Here is an 18,889-nt window from a genome sequence, read left to right as displayed (position 1 = left end):
ACTGCTTGAACCCAGGAGGCAAAGGTTGCAGTGAGTAGAGATCACACCACCGCACTCCAGCCTGGGTGACACAGCAAGACTTTATCTTGGAGGAAAAAAAAAAGTACTGTACACCGCTTTTTATTTACTTTTTTTTTTTTTTGAGACAGAGTCTCACTGTGTTGCCCAGGCTGGAGTGCAGTGGCACTGTGATCTCGGTTCACTGCAACCTTTGCCTCCTGGGTTCAAGAAATTCTCCTGCCTCAGCCTTCCGAGTAGCTGGGATTACAAGCATGCATTACCATGCCCAGCTAATTTTTGTATTTTTAGTAGAGACGGAGATTCACCATGTTGGTCAGACTGGTCTCAAACTCGACCTCAGGTGATCCACTCACCTCGGCCTCCCAAAGTGCTGGGATTACAGGTGTGAGCCACTGTGCCCGGTCTGTACACTATTTTATGTTTTAAGGTGAGAAGAAGCAATTGAGAGAACAGCAAGTGGGTCTTCTAGGAATGAGGAGTCATTCTGCTGTATGAATTTTTAAATGTTTCCTCTAGGGTTATCTGCCTCATTAACAATGGTGTTTGCCTTAGAAACCTCTCTTTGATTTTATAAACTAACATGATTTCTTGTTGTTGTGAATGCCATATTTTCACCATGTCAACTATAGGCACTTCTTCAGTTTTAACATTATCTTCATCATCACTATTATCACCACCACCTTCATTCAGAACAATTTTGGTTATTTCATCATCAATGAATGAGCAATTGGAGCCTCACAACCAGTGTTACAAACTTGTTCAATATCCACTTCTTTCTGCTCACTAACAAACTCTGAAGGTATATTTTTTTGGATATGTAGGGCAGTCAGACATCGTTTCTTTCACTTGACATATAGAATCCTTCAAAGTCACACCTTTGCTCATCAACATCACTGAACATAGTTGCAGGCCAGAGATTATGCCAGGCATGCACAATTGTGTCTTTACTCACTGTGTTCCAAGCACTGGCAACAGCATATACAACATCCTTCATATTAAACTCCCTTTGAAAACCTTGCATAATTACAATTCTGTTCACTGATGCTAGCAGTCTATGCAATAAAGTGTTATATTTATTTTTCATTGATCTAATGAGACTGATTCAGTCACATGGCTGAATTAATGAAGTCACATTTGAGGGAAAGTACATGGCAAAAACATTATTTTTGATGAGAATTTCAGCTGGATGATGAGCAGAGCAGTTGTTTGGGAATAACAAAGTCTTGCAGTCACCATGCAGTCCAGCTTCCTTGCAGTAAACACAAGCCACTGGTATAAAGTATTTTCCCTGGTGATCCATGCCTTTTTGCTAGCATAATAATGGACTGGTAAGAAATTCATTCCTTGAAGAGATTGAGAACACAAGCTTTTTCCTATCACAGCAAATTTACACTTAAACATTTGCAGGTTGCACTAGCACATCCCTGCACATTTATTCTGTCCTTGGTAGCCTTAATCACCGTAGAGGCTGTCTCATTAGCTGTAGTCAGTGTCCTTCTGAGTCAACAACAACAAAACAGTGATGTTTTAACAGCAATATAGACTTGTTCTGGCATCAGATTTTCATCAGCAATGACCATGGCAAATTCCTCAATGAATTTCACCCGTTTTGTGATCAGCAGCAGCTCTATTGCCACAAATCTTTAAAAAATGAATATCATGTCTTTTCTTAAATTTCTGCAACCAGCCTGTTGAAAAGTCACAGTTCCCTTCAATTTGCACTTCATTATGATAGATCTTTGCTTGTTTTATGATCGGCATACCATTAACTGGCATGTGTTTACTGTTACGCTGACAAATCCACTCTTTAAATACATAATTGAGATCTTCAGTTTTAGCTTTATGCAGTGTTATTCTATTTTTCATTAACTTCTTTTCATCAAGTTTGGCACAAAACTTCAACAGTTTATTCTTTTGTTTCTTCAAGTCATATAGTGTGGTCATTCCAACACCATACTCTTCTGTAGGACATTTCACATTTATGTCGCTGTCCAGTTTCTCCAACAGCTTGACTTTCTGTGCTATGGATAAAGACAAATGCTCCCTCTTTTTCCTGTCACTGTTACCCACAGGGGTATCTGCAGGCCTTTTTGACATTCCCAACAATATCTCTGCACCACAGAACAGAATATAAGCAAAATAAAATAAAATATGTGAGTAATGCACAAATGCACACAGGACTTGGCCCCACATGGGGCACTGTGGGGAACCAGCGCTTGGCATATCCATCCTGCACGTGTGTCATTTTATTACCCTTGTGGGCATGCTTGCATGAGGGAATCTTGGTGTGTTGAAGGAAAAATATATATGCAGCACAAGGGGGCTGGGAGGGTCTTTTTCCCTTTGGGGATGCTGAAACAACTGTATGTTGTATGCTTGTGTTCTGAGTGTCCCCGGTCATATGAGATCAAGTATGGGATTTACCACTTATGGCTTCATGTCAGTACTCAAGAAGTTTCAGACTCTGGGGTACTCTGAATTATGGATGCTCAACCTGTATACTTTTCTAAAGATGCATATAAAGAATCCACTTTAAGTCAATAATCTATGGATAAAAGTCTGTATTTTGTGCTTGTATGTGCATTAAAAGTGTATGTTAAATAAATCATGCAAAGCTAGCATTAAAAATTTAATCATATAAGACTAGCAATAAAACCATATTAAAATGAAATCGACAAAACATACTAAATTTGTATTTGCTACTTTGCTCATATTCACTGCCTTAGTAAATGAGAAACCTAGCAGTTACACTGTCTTACAGACATCCATTTAAAATAAGAAAACATCAGTTACAAGTTTTGTGCCCTTGGGCAGTTATTTAATTTCTAAAGAAAAGCAGTGTTGTAGTTACAAGCAGGCTTGAGTGCTAGCCTCAGCAGCACATATGCTAATATTGGAACCATACAGAGAAGACTAGGATGGCCCCCGCACAAGCAGGCTTGAAATTTACAGACCGCATGGAGAAAGCTACTTAGCTCCTATACGCTTCTGTTTCCTCACATGTAGAAAGGGCTATCTCCACCTCACAGAGTTAAGTATAATACCCATAAGGCACATCAAACAGTCCCTAACACATTATAAAAACCTAATAAATGTCAAATGTTTTAATATTAAGGCTGTTTCCACACTAAATAGAGAGAAATAGCTATCTCAAGAGGCTGTTACAGGAAATGAGAAACACAAAGAACATGGTTCAGATATATGAAACACACAAAGTACTCAATAAGTAGTAATTATTATCACTAAAAAACAGAACTAATGATAATGAAGTTGATGAAGAGTAGGATGACAACACTATCAGACATTAGGTGGCCCAATCCACAACAGTGACAGTTATCCTTGAGTCCTTCCTCTTTCTCATCTTCCCGATTACCAAGTTCTATAAATTCTATTATCCTCAAAAGCTTAAAAGCTATCCCATTTTCTCCATCTTCACTGCCACTTGCCTTACATAATTCCTCATGCATGCTTCCCCAAACCAAAATGCCACAGCCTCCTCTCAGTTGTCCTGACTCCAGGACCACCCCATTTCAACCCATTCTTCACACTCAAAGCTGAGTTTGGTTGTTTCTTTTTTTTTTTTTTAACTGAAATTTGATCATGTCACTTCCCTCTTTAACATCTGCAATCATCTCCACAGACTTCAGAATAATTTTCAAAGTACTACTTGTGGATGCAAAGTCTTTCAGAATTTGGCCACTTTCTCCCTTCCCCACATCATCTTTTTCTACTTGCTTACTTTACAATCTAAGCTAAGCTCCACAGCTCTGATCTACTTGTGGTTTCCCAAACACAGCATGCTCTGTCACCTCTGTGCCTTCCTGTAAGCCCAGAGCATTTCCTTTTTCCCATCCTTACTCCTACTTGACCACTTAATGTTTCACCTCTGTAATTCAACTTCCATACCACTTCATCCATTCCCTGATATCCTGCCCCATTCCATCTTACTCCTATCTTCTTTTTTTTCCTCCCAGCCTGGAAGAACTTTATGACTAATATTATAAAAGTGAAGCTAACATTTAAACCCCTATAGCTTCAATTTTTTTAAACACTAGAATTGAAAATATGAGCAAAAGAGGCCATATTCTAACTAAGAGATTCTATTTCAAATGTGGAACTAATATATATATACATCTGCCTATATTACTTGTATTTATTTAACATACTGCTTTTTAAATTAAAGGTATTTTCATCTATTTAGTTTCACTTTATAATCACCAAAGTCTTTTAATAAAACTTGGGAATAAGTGCCTCCCCCACGTGGAGATCAGTTTACACAGGCCCTCTAACAAGTTTAGCAAGTCATTTAAGGTTCAATAGTTCAAAATTACAAAAGTTGAACTCTAAACATGACGAAAAAACTTTCTACCTATAAAGTAAAAAGCTGACTCTAAAGTAACAGAAAAGTTCATAACAGAATGTATAAGCAAAAAAAAAAAAAAAAAAGAACCAAAAATCAATAGTATTTCTAAGAAACAGGGTTTGAAAATTTTAAAGTAACATTTTGTAAATTGAATATCTTAACAATTTTAAGCAAGGTAAAATGTGATGTGTTTCTAAAGATTTTTAAGAGTTTTATATGAATCAGGTTGCTTATTAAATAAGCACTATATGTTGAAACCTCAATAATTTGATACACAATTACTATACTGGTAACATTAGAAAAAAGAGGCTCAATTTATTGCAAGAAATGTTTATACCAAAAAAAATGAAAGCTGAGAATGTATAACATTAATAATCAAGACCCTGCTATTAACACTCCTAATTATTTTAAAAAGTTAGCCTCTAATCACAAGCAATTAAACAAAATGTAAATATATAAAGTATTAAACTGAGAAACTAAAGTTTCAAGCTCTTTAATATTAAAATGGTATTCCCGCCTCTGGTGAGATGCACAATGAAGGGTATATTGAGGAATGTGAAGGCTCACATTGAGGAATGTGAGCATATTCTTATTCTTATTTAGTCAATATTTTCCTTCTTTCTAGATTTCATTAAAATACACAAATATAAAAAAATTAACAATATTTTAAAAATCTAAACAAAAATCATGTCACGGTAAGAGGGGGTGCTGCTAGGAGATGCAAGTATAAATTTAGATATACCTCATACAAACATTTTTTTTCTTTTTTAAGAGACAGGATCTTGCTCTGTTACTCAGGCTGGAGGGCAGTGGTGTCATCTTGGCTCATTGTAGCCTCGAGCTCCAGGGCTCAAGTGATCCTCCCACCTCAGCCTTCAGAATAGCTAGGACTGTAGTCACATAAAACTAAGCCTGGCTAATTTTTTTTATTTTTTGTAGAGACGAGGTCTCACTATGTTGCCCAGGCTTGTCTGGAACTCCTGGCCCCAAGCAATCCCTCTGCCTCCCAAAGCACTGGAATATCATTGTTACTGGATCTTTCTACTTTGTCATATAAAATATAACTGAAACGAGTGACAAATCTCACCCAGATATAGTATTCACAGATAAGAATCATGTTTATAGTTCTCTTATCAAAGACAATCATTTGCTTAATAAAGATTCTGTGACTTCATTACCCTTAACGGAGGGTAGGTCTCCAGTGTAAAATAAAAAAATAAACATGCTACAAGGTGAACAATCTAAAAAAAGATTCTAAAAATATTTTCATTCACTGGCAAATCATATAGGTTTAAAAATTAATTTAAGTGTTTTACTATTGTAACCTTCTACAGCTTAACATGATTTACATTAAAAATCAAGTAAATTCTTCCTCAACACAACTAATTTTGCATACAGTATGAAGAACATTAGACTTGAAATTAGGAGGCTTGGGTTTTGGCCCCAGTTTTGCCACTAATTCTTTAGGCCTAGTGTCATTTCGTGTAAAATGAGAGAGTAGAATTTAAAATTTCTAAGTATGAATGTGAAAGAACTCAGCTCCTGACTTTATTTCCAAGAATTCAATCTCATTTTTTTTGTATACTATAGTATCTTAAGTTTCAAAAGGTAAAATTACGTAGCTTGCTAATAAGTTTCTAATTCCCTTTATATATCTGAAACTAAGAACCTATTTTTATAGAAAACTACCCAATACAACTAATTTTTGTGCTGTGTTTTTCATTTTACAAAATGCTAATAACAATTCTGTATGGGAGGTACTATTATCCCAACTCTACAGAAAACTGAATTCGAAGAATTGTTAAACATAACCCTTTTTAAAATAATCCACATTTTACTAAATCTATAGTTTTAAAAATGGCTCAGTGAACATTGTTTCTTATAGCTAATTGATTCTGAAGATGTCTTGGAATTATAATTCAGCTTAAAAAAGGGGAGTTCAGCATTGTTTAACCAGAAGTTGCTACTTGTAAGCAACAGAACTAGAAATTATACGATATTTTCTAATTCCAAATATCCCATATAACATATTAAAACATCAAACCGTATTAAATCTTAAAGTCATATTATGACTTTGAACAGTGAAATTTAAAACACATGCAAAGATTTTTAAATAAAACGTATAGAGGAGATGTAATAATAAATAAAAAGAAGGCCAGGCGTGGTGGCTCATACCTGTAATCCCAGCACTTTGAGAGGCTGAGGCGGACAGATCACCTGGGGTCAGGAGTTTGAGACCAGCCTGGCCAACATGGTGAAACCCCGTCTATACTAAAAATACAAAAATTATCTGGGCATGGTGGTGCACCCCCATAATCCCAGCTACTGAGGAGGCCAAGGCAGGAGAATCGCTTGAACCCAGGAGGCAGAGGTTGCAGTGAGCCGAGATCACACCACTGCACTCCAGCCTGGGCGACAGAGTGAGACTTCATCTCAATAAATAAATAATCAAGTTATAAAGTCAAAAAAATATCAAAAGGTCGAACAAAATTACTGGATCCCAAAAGTATGTGGAAAGCTTAAACACTGGCATTTCTTTTCTCTATTAGAATTATTTAATATCACACTTTAAAAACATGAAAGAGCAATTTTTGCAAATATTATCTTCATTTAAGTTTACATTTCTAATCAAATTTCTCAAAATGCATATGCCCAATTTATATTATCAGCTGAAGTGCTCTAGACTTTTTTAGGAACCACCTCAGCACAGCTAGCACAATTATCAAAATAATCCTTTCTAATTCAAAATCTAACATTTGATGGTTTTATTAACTTAAATGTTTTATCTGTTATGATACTGTAGTTTTTCTACAAGCACCAGAAGAATTTAGAGTAAGTAGCAAACTATCAGAGCCAAGTTACAAACAATGGTTAAGGTAAAAACTGAAATACTCACTTTGTTATTTTGTGTCACAAGAATACTCCCACCCCCAGGTTTCAAAGGCACCTCTTCCATTGCTCCAAATACATCAGTCTCAACAGAAAAAGTTAGTTCTAGACCCAGATCACTTATATCATTATCTAAAATCCATTGCAAATTTTTGGCATATTCTGGATCAATGGATGCCACATCTTGGTAATTTACAGGAATACCTAAAAAATGCAAACATACAACAGTTATAGTCTGTTTCTGCCTTCCCTTATCTATTTAATGGTAAAATACTGCCCTCTACAGATATTCTGCGAAACTGCAAAATATAATATAATCCTATTCACAGCATATTTTAAATGGATTCCTGAATTTGAAAGTCTGTTAAATTAAGCCTGTGTTTCTTTCACATTGTTACAATGTAATATTTCTTTGAAATAGCTATTCAGGAAGTTATTATAAACTTCAAAAGTGCCAATTATCTTAAGTATATTCATATTGAAATGTATTCTTAGCATAAACATACACACACTAAAATTGAAAAAAAAAACCTAACTTAGCTGAAAGTGTTTGGAAAAAAAAAAGGTAGGTCATTTTTTTTCTCCTTCAAACCTCAAATGCCTTACATATACAGATGGTCTCCAATCAAAATAAAAATTATCTCATCCAAAATGCTACTGCTTATCTAGTTTTCCTCAAACTGAAAGGAAAACAATATAAATAAATGTCTACAGAAATAATAATAGAGCCATACCAAGAATGTGCTTGTAGAAGGATCGTGTGAAGTAAATATTGACCAGCTGCCTATGGTTCAATGCTAATCCCAAGATCTGCCCAGCAAACCGAAAATAGTTCAAGTGATCAGGATTTACGTAAGAGTTGCTATTAGGCTGAAAAGTTGTTCCTATTGAAATAAATACAAAATAATATATTATTAAGAATCTATATGCAGAAGAAAGATCACTTCAATGCAGATAAACTAATTCACATACAACTTCAGGAAAGCTAAGGTGACATTGTGTACAAACTTCCAGAGAAATGTTCTTTGTGGAATATATAACAGGTGGTAAGTAGAATTTTAAGTATAGATAACCATTAATTCACACATATTTATCACAGTAATCTACACCAGAGAGAAAATTTTAGAGTACTTTTGACTGAAATTAGTTGGATGATCATTAGAGACACTCCGGAAATAATACAGCAGAGGATTGCACACACACACACACACACACACACAAGCACATATACACAGTTTCCTAGGCAGTATGGCAATAGGCTGTTCGCTAGGACAGACATTATCCCATTCATCTGTATGTGCCAGTGCAGTAAGTATTTTTTGCTTCTTCAGGAGTAGAACGCTATGAGAATAACTAAAAATTGTAAATGTACAACTGTTAAGTGACAGGCCTAGTCAACGAACTTGATGCCTGTTAACAATGATTAGAAAATCACCTCAGTCCACAAGGTAACCAAGTCTTTCTAACAATTACCTCTGAGGTGAAAGTAAACATGCGGGGCAATAGTTACCAATTACAATGAAAATCCAATGCAATGGAATATGAATCCACTTTTATAAAACATCTAGAATAGGCAAATTTATAGATAGGTCAAGTAGATTAGTAGTTACCTCAGGCTGAGGAAAGGGGATATGGGAGAGACTGCTTGATGGGTACAGAATTTCTGCTTGGGGTGATGAAAAAGCTCTGAAAATAGATAGTGCCCGATGGTTGCACAACACTAAATGTACTTAAATGCCACTGAATTGTACACTTTCAAACAATATAAATGGTAAACTTTATGTGTATTTCACCACCATAAAAAAAGAAAAGTCTCAAAAAAAAATACTACTAGTTAAAAGTTAAAACCTAATGCCAAAACCTCAACTTTAAATAACTTTCTTTTCCTATTTTTCCGTGATGGCCACTAATTCATATTACAAATTCACTCATTCATTCAACAAAGACATAATGAGCTCATGCTACATACTACTATTGTAAATGCCTGGGCTAAAAGAAGTAACTGATAAACCTAATGAAATAGCATCAAAGAAAAATAAAAGGTAGAAATGTGCTGGAAAGTTAAATGTTTAGTCATTTTGACAATAATTCACTCTGTGTTTCATTGATCTTTGATTTCTCAGTGCTGACACCAGGTTAAACTGCTGACTAGTTTATTTAGATATTAAGGTACAAATTTGGAAGCCTATGGTATTAGTAAGTCATGTGAGTCTCATCATTCACTGTTAAGGACCTTTGGAGAATAATTCCCTGTCATGAAGCAAGACTTGATATTAAAAGCCAAAGCAAAGCTTTGTGAGATAAAGGCAGACTTCAAAGACAAATATAATCATAATCCCAAAAATATAATATTCTGAGAATAACCACAAATATTTTTTACCTGTTAAAACAATGAATGATTAGGGCTACAAAGATTTTTGATGACTCTATTTTCCTCCCCTAGCTCTGTGTTTAATTCCCTCTCTAATTACTTTCTGAGAAATCTAGATACTTAAAAAGGATAAGGAGACTTTTTTTTTAAAAAAAGGAAACATATAGGGAGAAAATCTTCAGAAAAGGAGTAAGAAAATTCTAAATAGAATTAAAAGTTTATGATAAATTTTAAGTTCAAAAAACATATATATAGCTGTTACTCCTCCAACTGTTTTCATGCTCTCAGAAAAATCCTAGTATACAATAATATCATTTTCATGTAATGATAATAATAGCATATAATATTTATACTTTCTATATGCCAGGCACCGACAAAGCATTTTCACATATTAGCTAACTGAATTCTTACCACATTACAAAACACAGGTTATCATCTTTTTTTTTTTTTTTTTTTTTGAGACGGAGTCTCGCCGCGTCACCAGGCTGGAATGCAGTGGCGCAACCTCGGCTCACTACAACCTCCGCCTCCTGGGTTCAAGCAATTCTCCTGCCTCACCCTACCAAGTAGCTGGGACTACAAGCACATGCCACTATGCACAGTTAATTTTTGTATTTTTAGTTAGAGACGGCGTTTTACCATGTTGACCAGGATGGTCTCAATCTCTTGACCTTGTCATCTGCCCACCTCGGCCTCTCAAAGTGCTCGGATTACAAGCGTGAGCCACCGTACCCAGCCAGGTATCACCATTTTTAAATGAGGACACGAAAGTGCAGAAAATTGAGTTTACTGGCCCCAAGATCATATCAAAAGAACAGCAGTCAAGATTCTCACCATGTATAAACCCAAATGACAAATTCATAACAACTATACTATTTCACTACTGTAAGCATCTTAATTTCATTAGAAAACAAGTTTTTAAAAAAATTATTATAGATATCAGGTCTACCCAAACATTTGCCACATTTAGAAATTCTTGATTCCTATATGTAATTCTCTTTGTCAACTAAACCTAAGAGTGTGAAAATATTTCAGCTTGATTTTAATTTATTAATACTATGACCCCAAAGAGGAGACCGATATGGCTTACAAAAGACATAAATCAAAATGTCTGGCCAGACATAGTGGCTTACACCTGTAATCCGAGGCGGGTAGACAGCATGAGCTCAGGAGTTTGAGGCCAGTCTGGGCAGCATCGTGAAACCTCGTCTCCACAAAAAGAATAGAGAAATTACAAAATACAAAAACTAGCTAGGCACCATGACTGGTCTCCCAGCTCAGGTGATCCTCCCACCTTAGCCATACCAGCTACTCGGGAGGCTGAGGTGAGACAGTTCCTTGAGCCCAGGAGGTCAAGGTTGCAGTGATCCAAGATTGCGCCACTGCCCTCCAGCCTGGGTGACAGAGTGAGATTCTGTCTCAAAGGAAAACAACAACAACAACAACAACTTTATGGGTCTATGTACTTCAACATTTGCTCTGCTACAAATCTATAACATTAAGGAAGTACCTCAACTAATGATTCCACACCAAATCTGTTTTTCAGATATTAAGCTAAGTAGACTTAGAATAAAGGATATAAAGAGAAGAAGTCAGTCTAAAATATAATGCTAGATCTAGCTTCAAAGATTAGGCCTAAATAATTAAACTCAGGGGTTCATTGAACTTGTCATTCACAAAGACACCAAATTCACCTCAGAGCAAAGAATCAAAGGTTACCAAGTTAAAGCAGGCAGTTCCATGTTCCTATGCAATTGCAAATACTCAAAGTGTATCCAAGAAGCCCATCACAGGGATGAATGCCTGCAGCAGCCTAGCTCTGTTGCAGCCCGCTCCCACATGCCTCCCTTAAAATCATCCTTCTTATCAAATAGGGATTTGCTGTTAGTTTGGTTGGAAGCAATCAGAAGCTACCATTAATGAAGTATTCTCTCCTGATAAAAGAATGTAAACATTTGGGGAAAGAAAAGATTTTCAGGAAAAACGAGCGACTGTGCAAAGCATTTGAAAACTGAAATCCCACCTTCACTTGGAATATGTCTTTATTAAGTTAGAGAGCTCTCAAATATGCCTCACACAAATGAGATAACTATTTCCATTTAGTCTACAATAGCAAATTAAACTCTATAGGTCACAAGCACCATTTCAACAAGGAGGGTTAATTATCTGTTGTATATGGTTAAATAAGAGCTTTATAGTAGCCAGGTCTTGATCTCTTAAAATGACTGAAAATAAAGTTAGTATATATAAATAGATTAAGAGTTGAAATTTTACATCATGATTTCTAGACTTTGGTTTTCCTAACCAATATATTTTAAAACTTGGAAACTCAAATAGAGTTAGCAAATTTTTATTTTTCCAAATAGGGACTTGTATTTGTTTAAGGCCATCTACAAGCACCATTAATTTTAATGAAATGAAAAATCTAACTCAAAAAAAGTAGACTAAAGGATAATCCTTAAATTGAGCAAATTTAGTTTTATTTTATAAAGGACTGATAAGAAACCTCCTTGGGGCCAACACTAGTCCTTGAGATAAGCATCTGGGAACCAGCTGTTAAGAGGAAAAAAGGTTAGACTGAGTCAGGTTCCACTTATGATTCTACTACTTATTAACTGTGTGAATGCAGATAAAAACTCTGAATTTCAGTTTTCTCATCTATAAAATAAGAATATCCCACCTAGCTCACAGGTCTGCTGTGGAAATCAAAAATAAAATGTACTGAAATAGTGTGAAAAATGTGACAAGTTGCAGAAAAAGTCAACTAGACCATACAACTTACCATCAGCTGACTGGGTAAACAATGCATAATCAGGATTGACTATCTCATTGGACAGAATATCAAACCATTCACGCACAACACCTTGACCCTGAATTCAAGAAATAAAATTAAGCATCAACAGAAATATGTTATACTGGGAAATTTTTTTCTAAATAAAATTTAAATATAAAGTTTCTTCCTTTATCAACTGAACATTAAACTTTATTCAAAAGGCATTTCAATCTTTCTTTACATACAGTGATTTCTACATCATCATCTTTTATACCCACCATGCCTTCTTCTCCATGGAACCGTACAGCAATCCCTTGCTTTAGCTTTGCACAATTTGCTTTTGACACAACTTCACAGCTACTCCTAAAAATAGAATCTAAATATGTAGCATTGGTTAATTTTACATATTAAAACTTACAATAACAAGCACTTTGTGGTTCACACATACATCAGCTTCTTTGTTAAGCATACCTCTGTGAACCAGCAGGATATCATTTTCATTCACTGGCCTATGTACCATGTCTGAATCTGGCTGTCCTGAATGCAGATGTTCATAGAACCATTCACAGCGATCTTTAAAAGGCTAGCTCAAAAAATAAGAGTAAAACATGTTAGCAGTATATCAGTTATCTAATTATCAGATTTACTAGTATGTTAAATGCCTTTTCTACAAATAACCATCCTTAGATCTTTATTTATAATAAGGAGTTACTGAATAATGTGTTTTAACATTAGTAACTATTCACAAAAAGGCAGAACTTAGCTGAAATAGCTTGGCTACCTAGAGAAATGTATTTTTTTTAATTCCTACATTTTCAACACAAAAGACTTGATAAATTTGGTTATGTCGCAGAACGTAATATCAGATATGTAATTGAACATATTTATTCACACCCAGAAAAATTATGTTGCATGTTCCATTTAATTTTTCATGAAAATAATCTCTTACACCTAATCTTATTTATTTATTTTGGTTTATTGCTGCTGTTGTTGTTGTTTTGAGACAAAGTCTCACTCTGTTGCCCAGGCTGGAGTGCAGTGGCGTGATCTCTGCTCACTGCAACCTCTGCCTCCTGAGTTCAAGTGATTCTCCTACCTAAGCCTCCCAAGTAGCTGGGATTACAGGCACTCACCACCATGCCTGGCTAATTTTTGTATTTTTAGTAGAGATGGGGTTTCACCATATTGGCCGGGCCGGTTTCGAACTCCTGACCTCAGGTGATCCACCCATCTCAGCCTCCCAAAGTGCTGGGATTACAGGCATGAGCCACCACTCCCAGTCTCTTACTCCTAACTTTATTCTTATTTCTATCCTTTAGAATATATGCAGAAACTGGAATGGAATTTGTTATCCCTTCCCATTCTCCACAATAAAAATTGAAGAACAAGATCTCTTGAATAGCAAAGAAAATCTCTCCTTTTTGTTCCTCTGCCAGGTAAGCAAACTGTAAGTGATCTATAATTTTTGATTAATCAGAAAGTATCGAGTACGTAGTATGTACCAACACTGCATGTAACATAAGAGCAGTAAAAACTCCATGAACTTGCTAAAAACTGTTTAATACAGTTAAAGAGATGAGACTAACATAGAGTAACACAATATAATATATATATATATAAAAATAAAATATCAAGTTCTAAACAATGAAGCATGAGCTATAGAAGCCCTGGTCGTGGTAGCAAAGAGGAACAATGAAGTCAATCTGAGAGATACTACTCCTTTGAATAAGCATTAAGAGAAGAGGCTGGGTATGCTGGCTCATGCCTGTAATCCCAGCACTTTGAGAGGCCGAGGCAGGAGGATCGCTTGAGCCCAGGAGTTTGAGACCAGCCTGGGCAACAGTGAGACCCTGTCTCTACCAAAAAAAAAAAAGTTTTAATTAGCCAAGCGTGGTGGTATGCGCCTACAGTCCTGGCTACTCAAAAGACTGAGGTGGGAGGATCCTTGAACCCAGGAGTTCAAGGCTGCAGTGAGCTATAATTGTAGTGTGCTCACCTTGTCACTCCAGCCTGAGTGACAAAGTGAGACCTTATCTCTACAAAAACAAACAAACAAACAAAAAAGTAAGGTAAGAGCTCTGCAAGATAGAACTTATTAATAGAAATAACTTAAAGCGGAAAAGCCCTTTCCCCATAACCTACCCCCACACTCCTAGAAGGTGCTGGTGGAAATATAATGAGTAAGATTTTACGTATCGTGAGTTTAAAGATATAGTGGGGTGTAACTATTAGGGATTTAGAAAGAGATACTGGACAGTGATGCAGCTGAGATACTGAAAATAAAGCCATGAACAAAGGTGAAGTTGGAGACAGTATAAGGTTCAAGAGATGAAAGACACAGAGAACAAACACCAAGAATAAAGAAGTTTATGATCACAAGTCACGACTGAGAATTTGCTTAGCAAATGATACAGACAGCGGGAAAAGTCAAAGGAGAACCAAGGTGGTGCAATACCATCACAAAAGCTAAGAGTTTCAAGAGATCAATATGATGAATACCATCCAACACCACAAAAAAGTTATCTTCCAGGTGGCTTTTAGGACACCAATAAATTTCTTCATCTGAGCTAAATTAAATAAGTTTTTTTTTAAAGATTCAAATATCACTTGTTATTAATTCTTAATAAAAACACAGTATGATTGATGAGAGAAGAACTTCTGCCTTTTAATATTTGCTTTCAGTAAGAAAAGGATAAATGCTACCTTTTTAAAGTTAAATGTGTAATTCTGTCCATACTTCTAACAGTCTTCCACATTCTTAATAAAGCACTGGTGTTACATGTTATATGCATTACTATACATATAAATTAAATATTTCATTTTCAGTTAACAAGTTGAAATATAAAGCACTTGAAATTCTAATGCTAACTATTTCTAAAAGTTTGGTTTAAGAGGAAATAAAAAACATTACACAGAAGCAATTATTTAAGTATGGGCTTTGAAGTCAGATAAACATGGTTTGAGAATCCCTCACTCTGTCATTTACTAGACTTATCTTAAGGAAATTATTAATCCTCACAGAACTTTAGTTTTCTCATCTGTAAAACACAGAAAAGAATACACCTACTTCAAGAGCTGTTAGGATTAAATTAAATAATTCAAATAAAGAAAATAATTATGATAATTATAATACTCATAATTATAATAATAAATTAGCAAACATTTATTAAGCACCTATAAGCCGGGTACTTTTTGAAGCACTTTACAATGCATTACCACATACAACCCTCACAACACTATGAGAAAAAGGGACTTTTGTCCCCATTTTACCAAAGATAAAAATAGACTAAAAGCATTTATACTAATGCTCTAATACTCAATACCTGGAATGCTCAATAAATAGATATTGTTCTTATTGTCATTCACAGCAATGTTAAAATTACTGCCAATAACTATTTAAAAGAAAACTTACTGCCCATTATAAAATATTAAACTATATCCTTTATCTATGAAATGTGAACCGAGAAATAAAAACAAATGGACCCTTTTCAAGTAATTCAAGTGTAACATTAAAAGGTACAAACTGCTACCTTCAAAACCTAACACAATATCTATAAGATCAAAACACACACACATATACAAACACCTACACAGCCAAAAGGCACATTTTTGTATGTAAACTTTCTAGAATACCTGCATTTCCATAAATAATTCACAAAACAGGACTGATTATAGAGGCTCCTCTTAATAGCATTTGTATAGCAAGACAAAATGTTTCTCCCTTTAAGTACTGGCCACCTGAAAACCACCAACAGAAGAAGAAGTCTATCCCTCAGCAGAGGTAGTTGCTGTTTTTAACTTTCTAGAGGAGGACAATCTCCAAGTTACAGAAAACTTCTAAGTACAGTAGAGTACAAAGTACTTTTTTTTTCCTCTGCTGTGAGAGAAAGTTGCCAATATAATGTCCAGTCCCCTATAAACACTTAGGTGTTTATTTCCTACAAACAAGGGAAGTTTCCTCTATAACTAGATAACAACCATCAAAACCAGAAATTAACTCATCTGATAACATCACTACGATCAGACCCCACTTCAAGTCTTGCCAATTTTCCAATAATGTCCTTTTATTGCAACATGATTCATGAACTGCCTTTAATTGTCCTGTCCTGTCTCCTTCACTCTGGTATATTTCTTCAATGTTTTCTTAATTTTCATAACCTTGATAGTTTTAAAGATTACAGGCCAGTTAATTCTGTAGAATGTCCCTCAACTGTATTTAGTCTGATGATTTCTCATGATTAGATTTTAGGTGTGTATTCTTGGCAGGAATATCACAGAAGTGATGCCATGTTGTCCTCAGAGCATCCTATCAGCCGGCACACTGCTATGTGTGTTTTGATCACTGTCAAGCTTCTCTCCTGTAAGGCATCCTTTTTCTCTTTGTAATTATTCTGTCAGGAGATAATTTGAGACTGTGTAATCATCCTACCCTTCATCAAACTTTCCATTTATTCATTAATTTTTTCAGTACAGACTCATAGGTTCCTATTTATGTTGCCATCATTCTTTATTTTGATGTTCAAATTCTTCCAAATTTGGTAGTGCGAGTCCATTCAAGCTGTCTTCTGAGTCATGTTAACATAACCCCATCAGTCTTTGAACACTTCCTTACTTTCTTACATAATAAGATGTTGCAGGCTTATTTTATACTTTCCCTGATCTAGCCCTGGAATTAGCCATTTCTCCAAGGAGCCCTGGTTCATTGAGAATGGCACTGAGAGACCAAGAGCTAGGTGCCAGGTTTGCTACATGTATCTATGCAGATTTAAAACTAAATTCAAACTGGTAACTCTAATTCGGCAGAAGGTTCCTTCTAGTTTCCTCCATTTTGTAACTCCTTTCTCCAACAACGAGAAGTTAAGACTCTCATACTTGCTTATTTGATCAACCTGCAACCCCACTCCCTTGGTCTGTTACCAATCTCCAATAGCTGGCATGGTCCCTCCACTGCATAGATGCCCTCTACCCCACTGGGGCTTCATCAGACAGCACTGATCAGCTGCAACCACTCCCATATGGAAATCCTCCTTATGCCACTCTAACCCGCATGACTCACACTGGGACCCTCTTCTACACGGACACCTTCTTAATCACATCCAAACTCCAAAACCCCACACTAGGCCATCACTACACATGTAGACACCCTCCTCACCCTAGTCAGGCAACAAACACCCCGCTCTCTGGGTCAACAGAGTGGATACCTAATACAGATGATTTCTGACTAAACTGTCCAGGAAGGGAAGAAGGAATAGAAAGTAAAATCAGAGACAGTATTAAGTTGGTGCAAAAGTAATTGTGGTTTTTGCCATTTTAATTAATTTGACAATTTTAACTTGGCAATTAAAAGTAATTGCCAAAAACCGCAATTACTTTTGCACCTACCTGTATTAAAAACAGAAGACTCTCTCTCAAAAATAGTGAGATTTTACCTGTTATCTCACCTTCTTTCACCTGTTATCTCATTTGCCCCAGAACAGTATCATACAGTGTAGGTCAAGAAACAACTTGGCCAGGAGTGGTGGCTCATGGCCATAATCCCAACACTTTGGGAGGCTAAGGCAGGTGGATCACTTGAGCTCAGGAGTTCAAGGCCAGCCTGGGCAGCATGGCAAAATCCTGTCTCTAGAAAAAAATACAAAAATTAGCCAGGTGTGTTGGTATGCACCTGTAGTCCCAGCTACTTGAAAGATTGAGCTGGGAGGATCACTTCAGTCCGGGGGGCAGAGGTTACAGTGAGCTGAGATCAACTACACTCCAGCCTAAGTGACAGGTGAAACCCTGTTGTCAAAAAAAAAAAAAGAAAAAAGAAAAGAAAGAAATTGAACTTGAGAACCAGACAGACTTTTAAATTGTGGTTCTCCCATTTAGTAGCAGAATGACTTAAACAAGTTACTTAACTACTTCAGCTTAGAAAAAAAGAGCAGCCATCTTACACAATGGTTAAGAAAACAAAATAATTCATGGAGGCAAATACACAGCACCTGACCTAAAATTAGCATTCAGTAAATGTAAGTTATTATTACTGCCTTCTCTTTCACATTATCATTATTAAACAGATGTCAAAAGATCCCTCTATACACTTGTGCATAATTGTATAAAAATTAGTTCATAGATTAACTTCTGAAAGGACAAGTGTCCCTAAAGATATTAAAAACCACTTATCGTATTTATTATCTTACAACTACTAACCAAACCATTGCCTACAGTCTGTCCTACATATCTGGCAAATTATCTTCTAAAACTTTGCCGGAATTATGCCATTCTCCTAAAGCAAGGGTATCAGTGGCTTCTAACAGCCTAGCAAACCAAGAAAATTATTTGATCTGGAAATCAAGGCTCATCACTGGATGACACCAATCTACCTTTCCAGAACTCTATCGTGCTCCTATCTACACAAAATTTCTGCTGCAATACTACAGTTTTATACACTTTTCTGTCTACATGCTCCAGCCCACAAGCTGGCTAGAAACTT

The 18,889-nt window shown here is 35.9% G+C and overlaps 1 protein-coding gene and 1 pseudogene across 9 annotated transcripts in view; one reads left to right on the top strand and one right to left on the bottom strand.

Moving 5' to 3' along the window:
• The window catches only part of HACE1 (HECT domain and ankyrin repeat containing E3 ubiquitin protein ligase 1), a 127,319-nt gene that overhangs the window by 34,850 nt on the left and 73,580 nt on the right, over positions 1–18,889 (bottom strand). For all 9 annotated transcript variants that reach the window (XM_005552264.5, XM_045391283.3, XM_005552267.5 and 6 more), the window contains 5 exons: positions 12,889–13,000; positions 12,696–12,793; positions 12,427–12,514; positions 8,008–8,157; positions 7,281–7,477 (listed from right to left, as the gene is read on the bottom strand). In XM_005552264.5, the coding sequence (XP_005552321.1) occupies positions 7,281–7,477; positions 8,008–8,157; positions 12,427–12,514; positions 12,696–12,793; positions 12,889–13,000 (645 nt within the window). The remainder of the gene's footprint in view (positions 1–7,280; positions 7,478–8,007; positions 8,158–12,426; positions 12,515–12,695; positions 12,794–12,888; positions 13,001–18,889) is intronic.
• Positions 2,885–2,955, top strand: LOC123573189 (U6 spliceosomal RNA; annotated as a pseudogene).

The sequence above is a fragment of the Macaca fascicularis genome, chromosome 4 (assembly GCF_037993035.2).
Source record: "Macaca fascicularis isolate 582-1 chromosome 4, T2T-MFA8v1.1".
NCBI lineage: Eukaryota > Metazoa > Chordata > Mammalia > Primates > Cercopithecidae > Macaca > Macaca fascicularis.
This window is presented reverse-complemented; position numbering and strand designations above follow the sequence as displayed.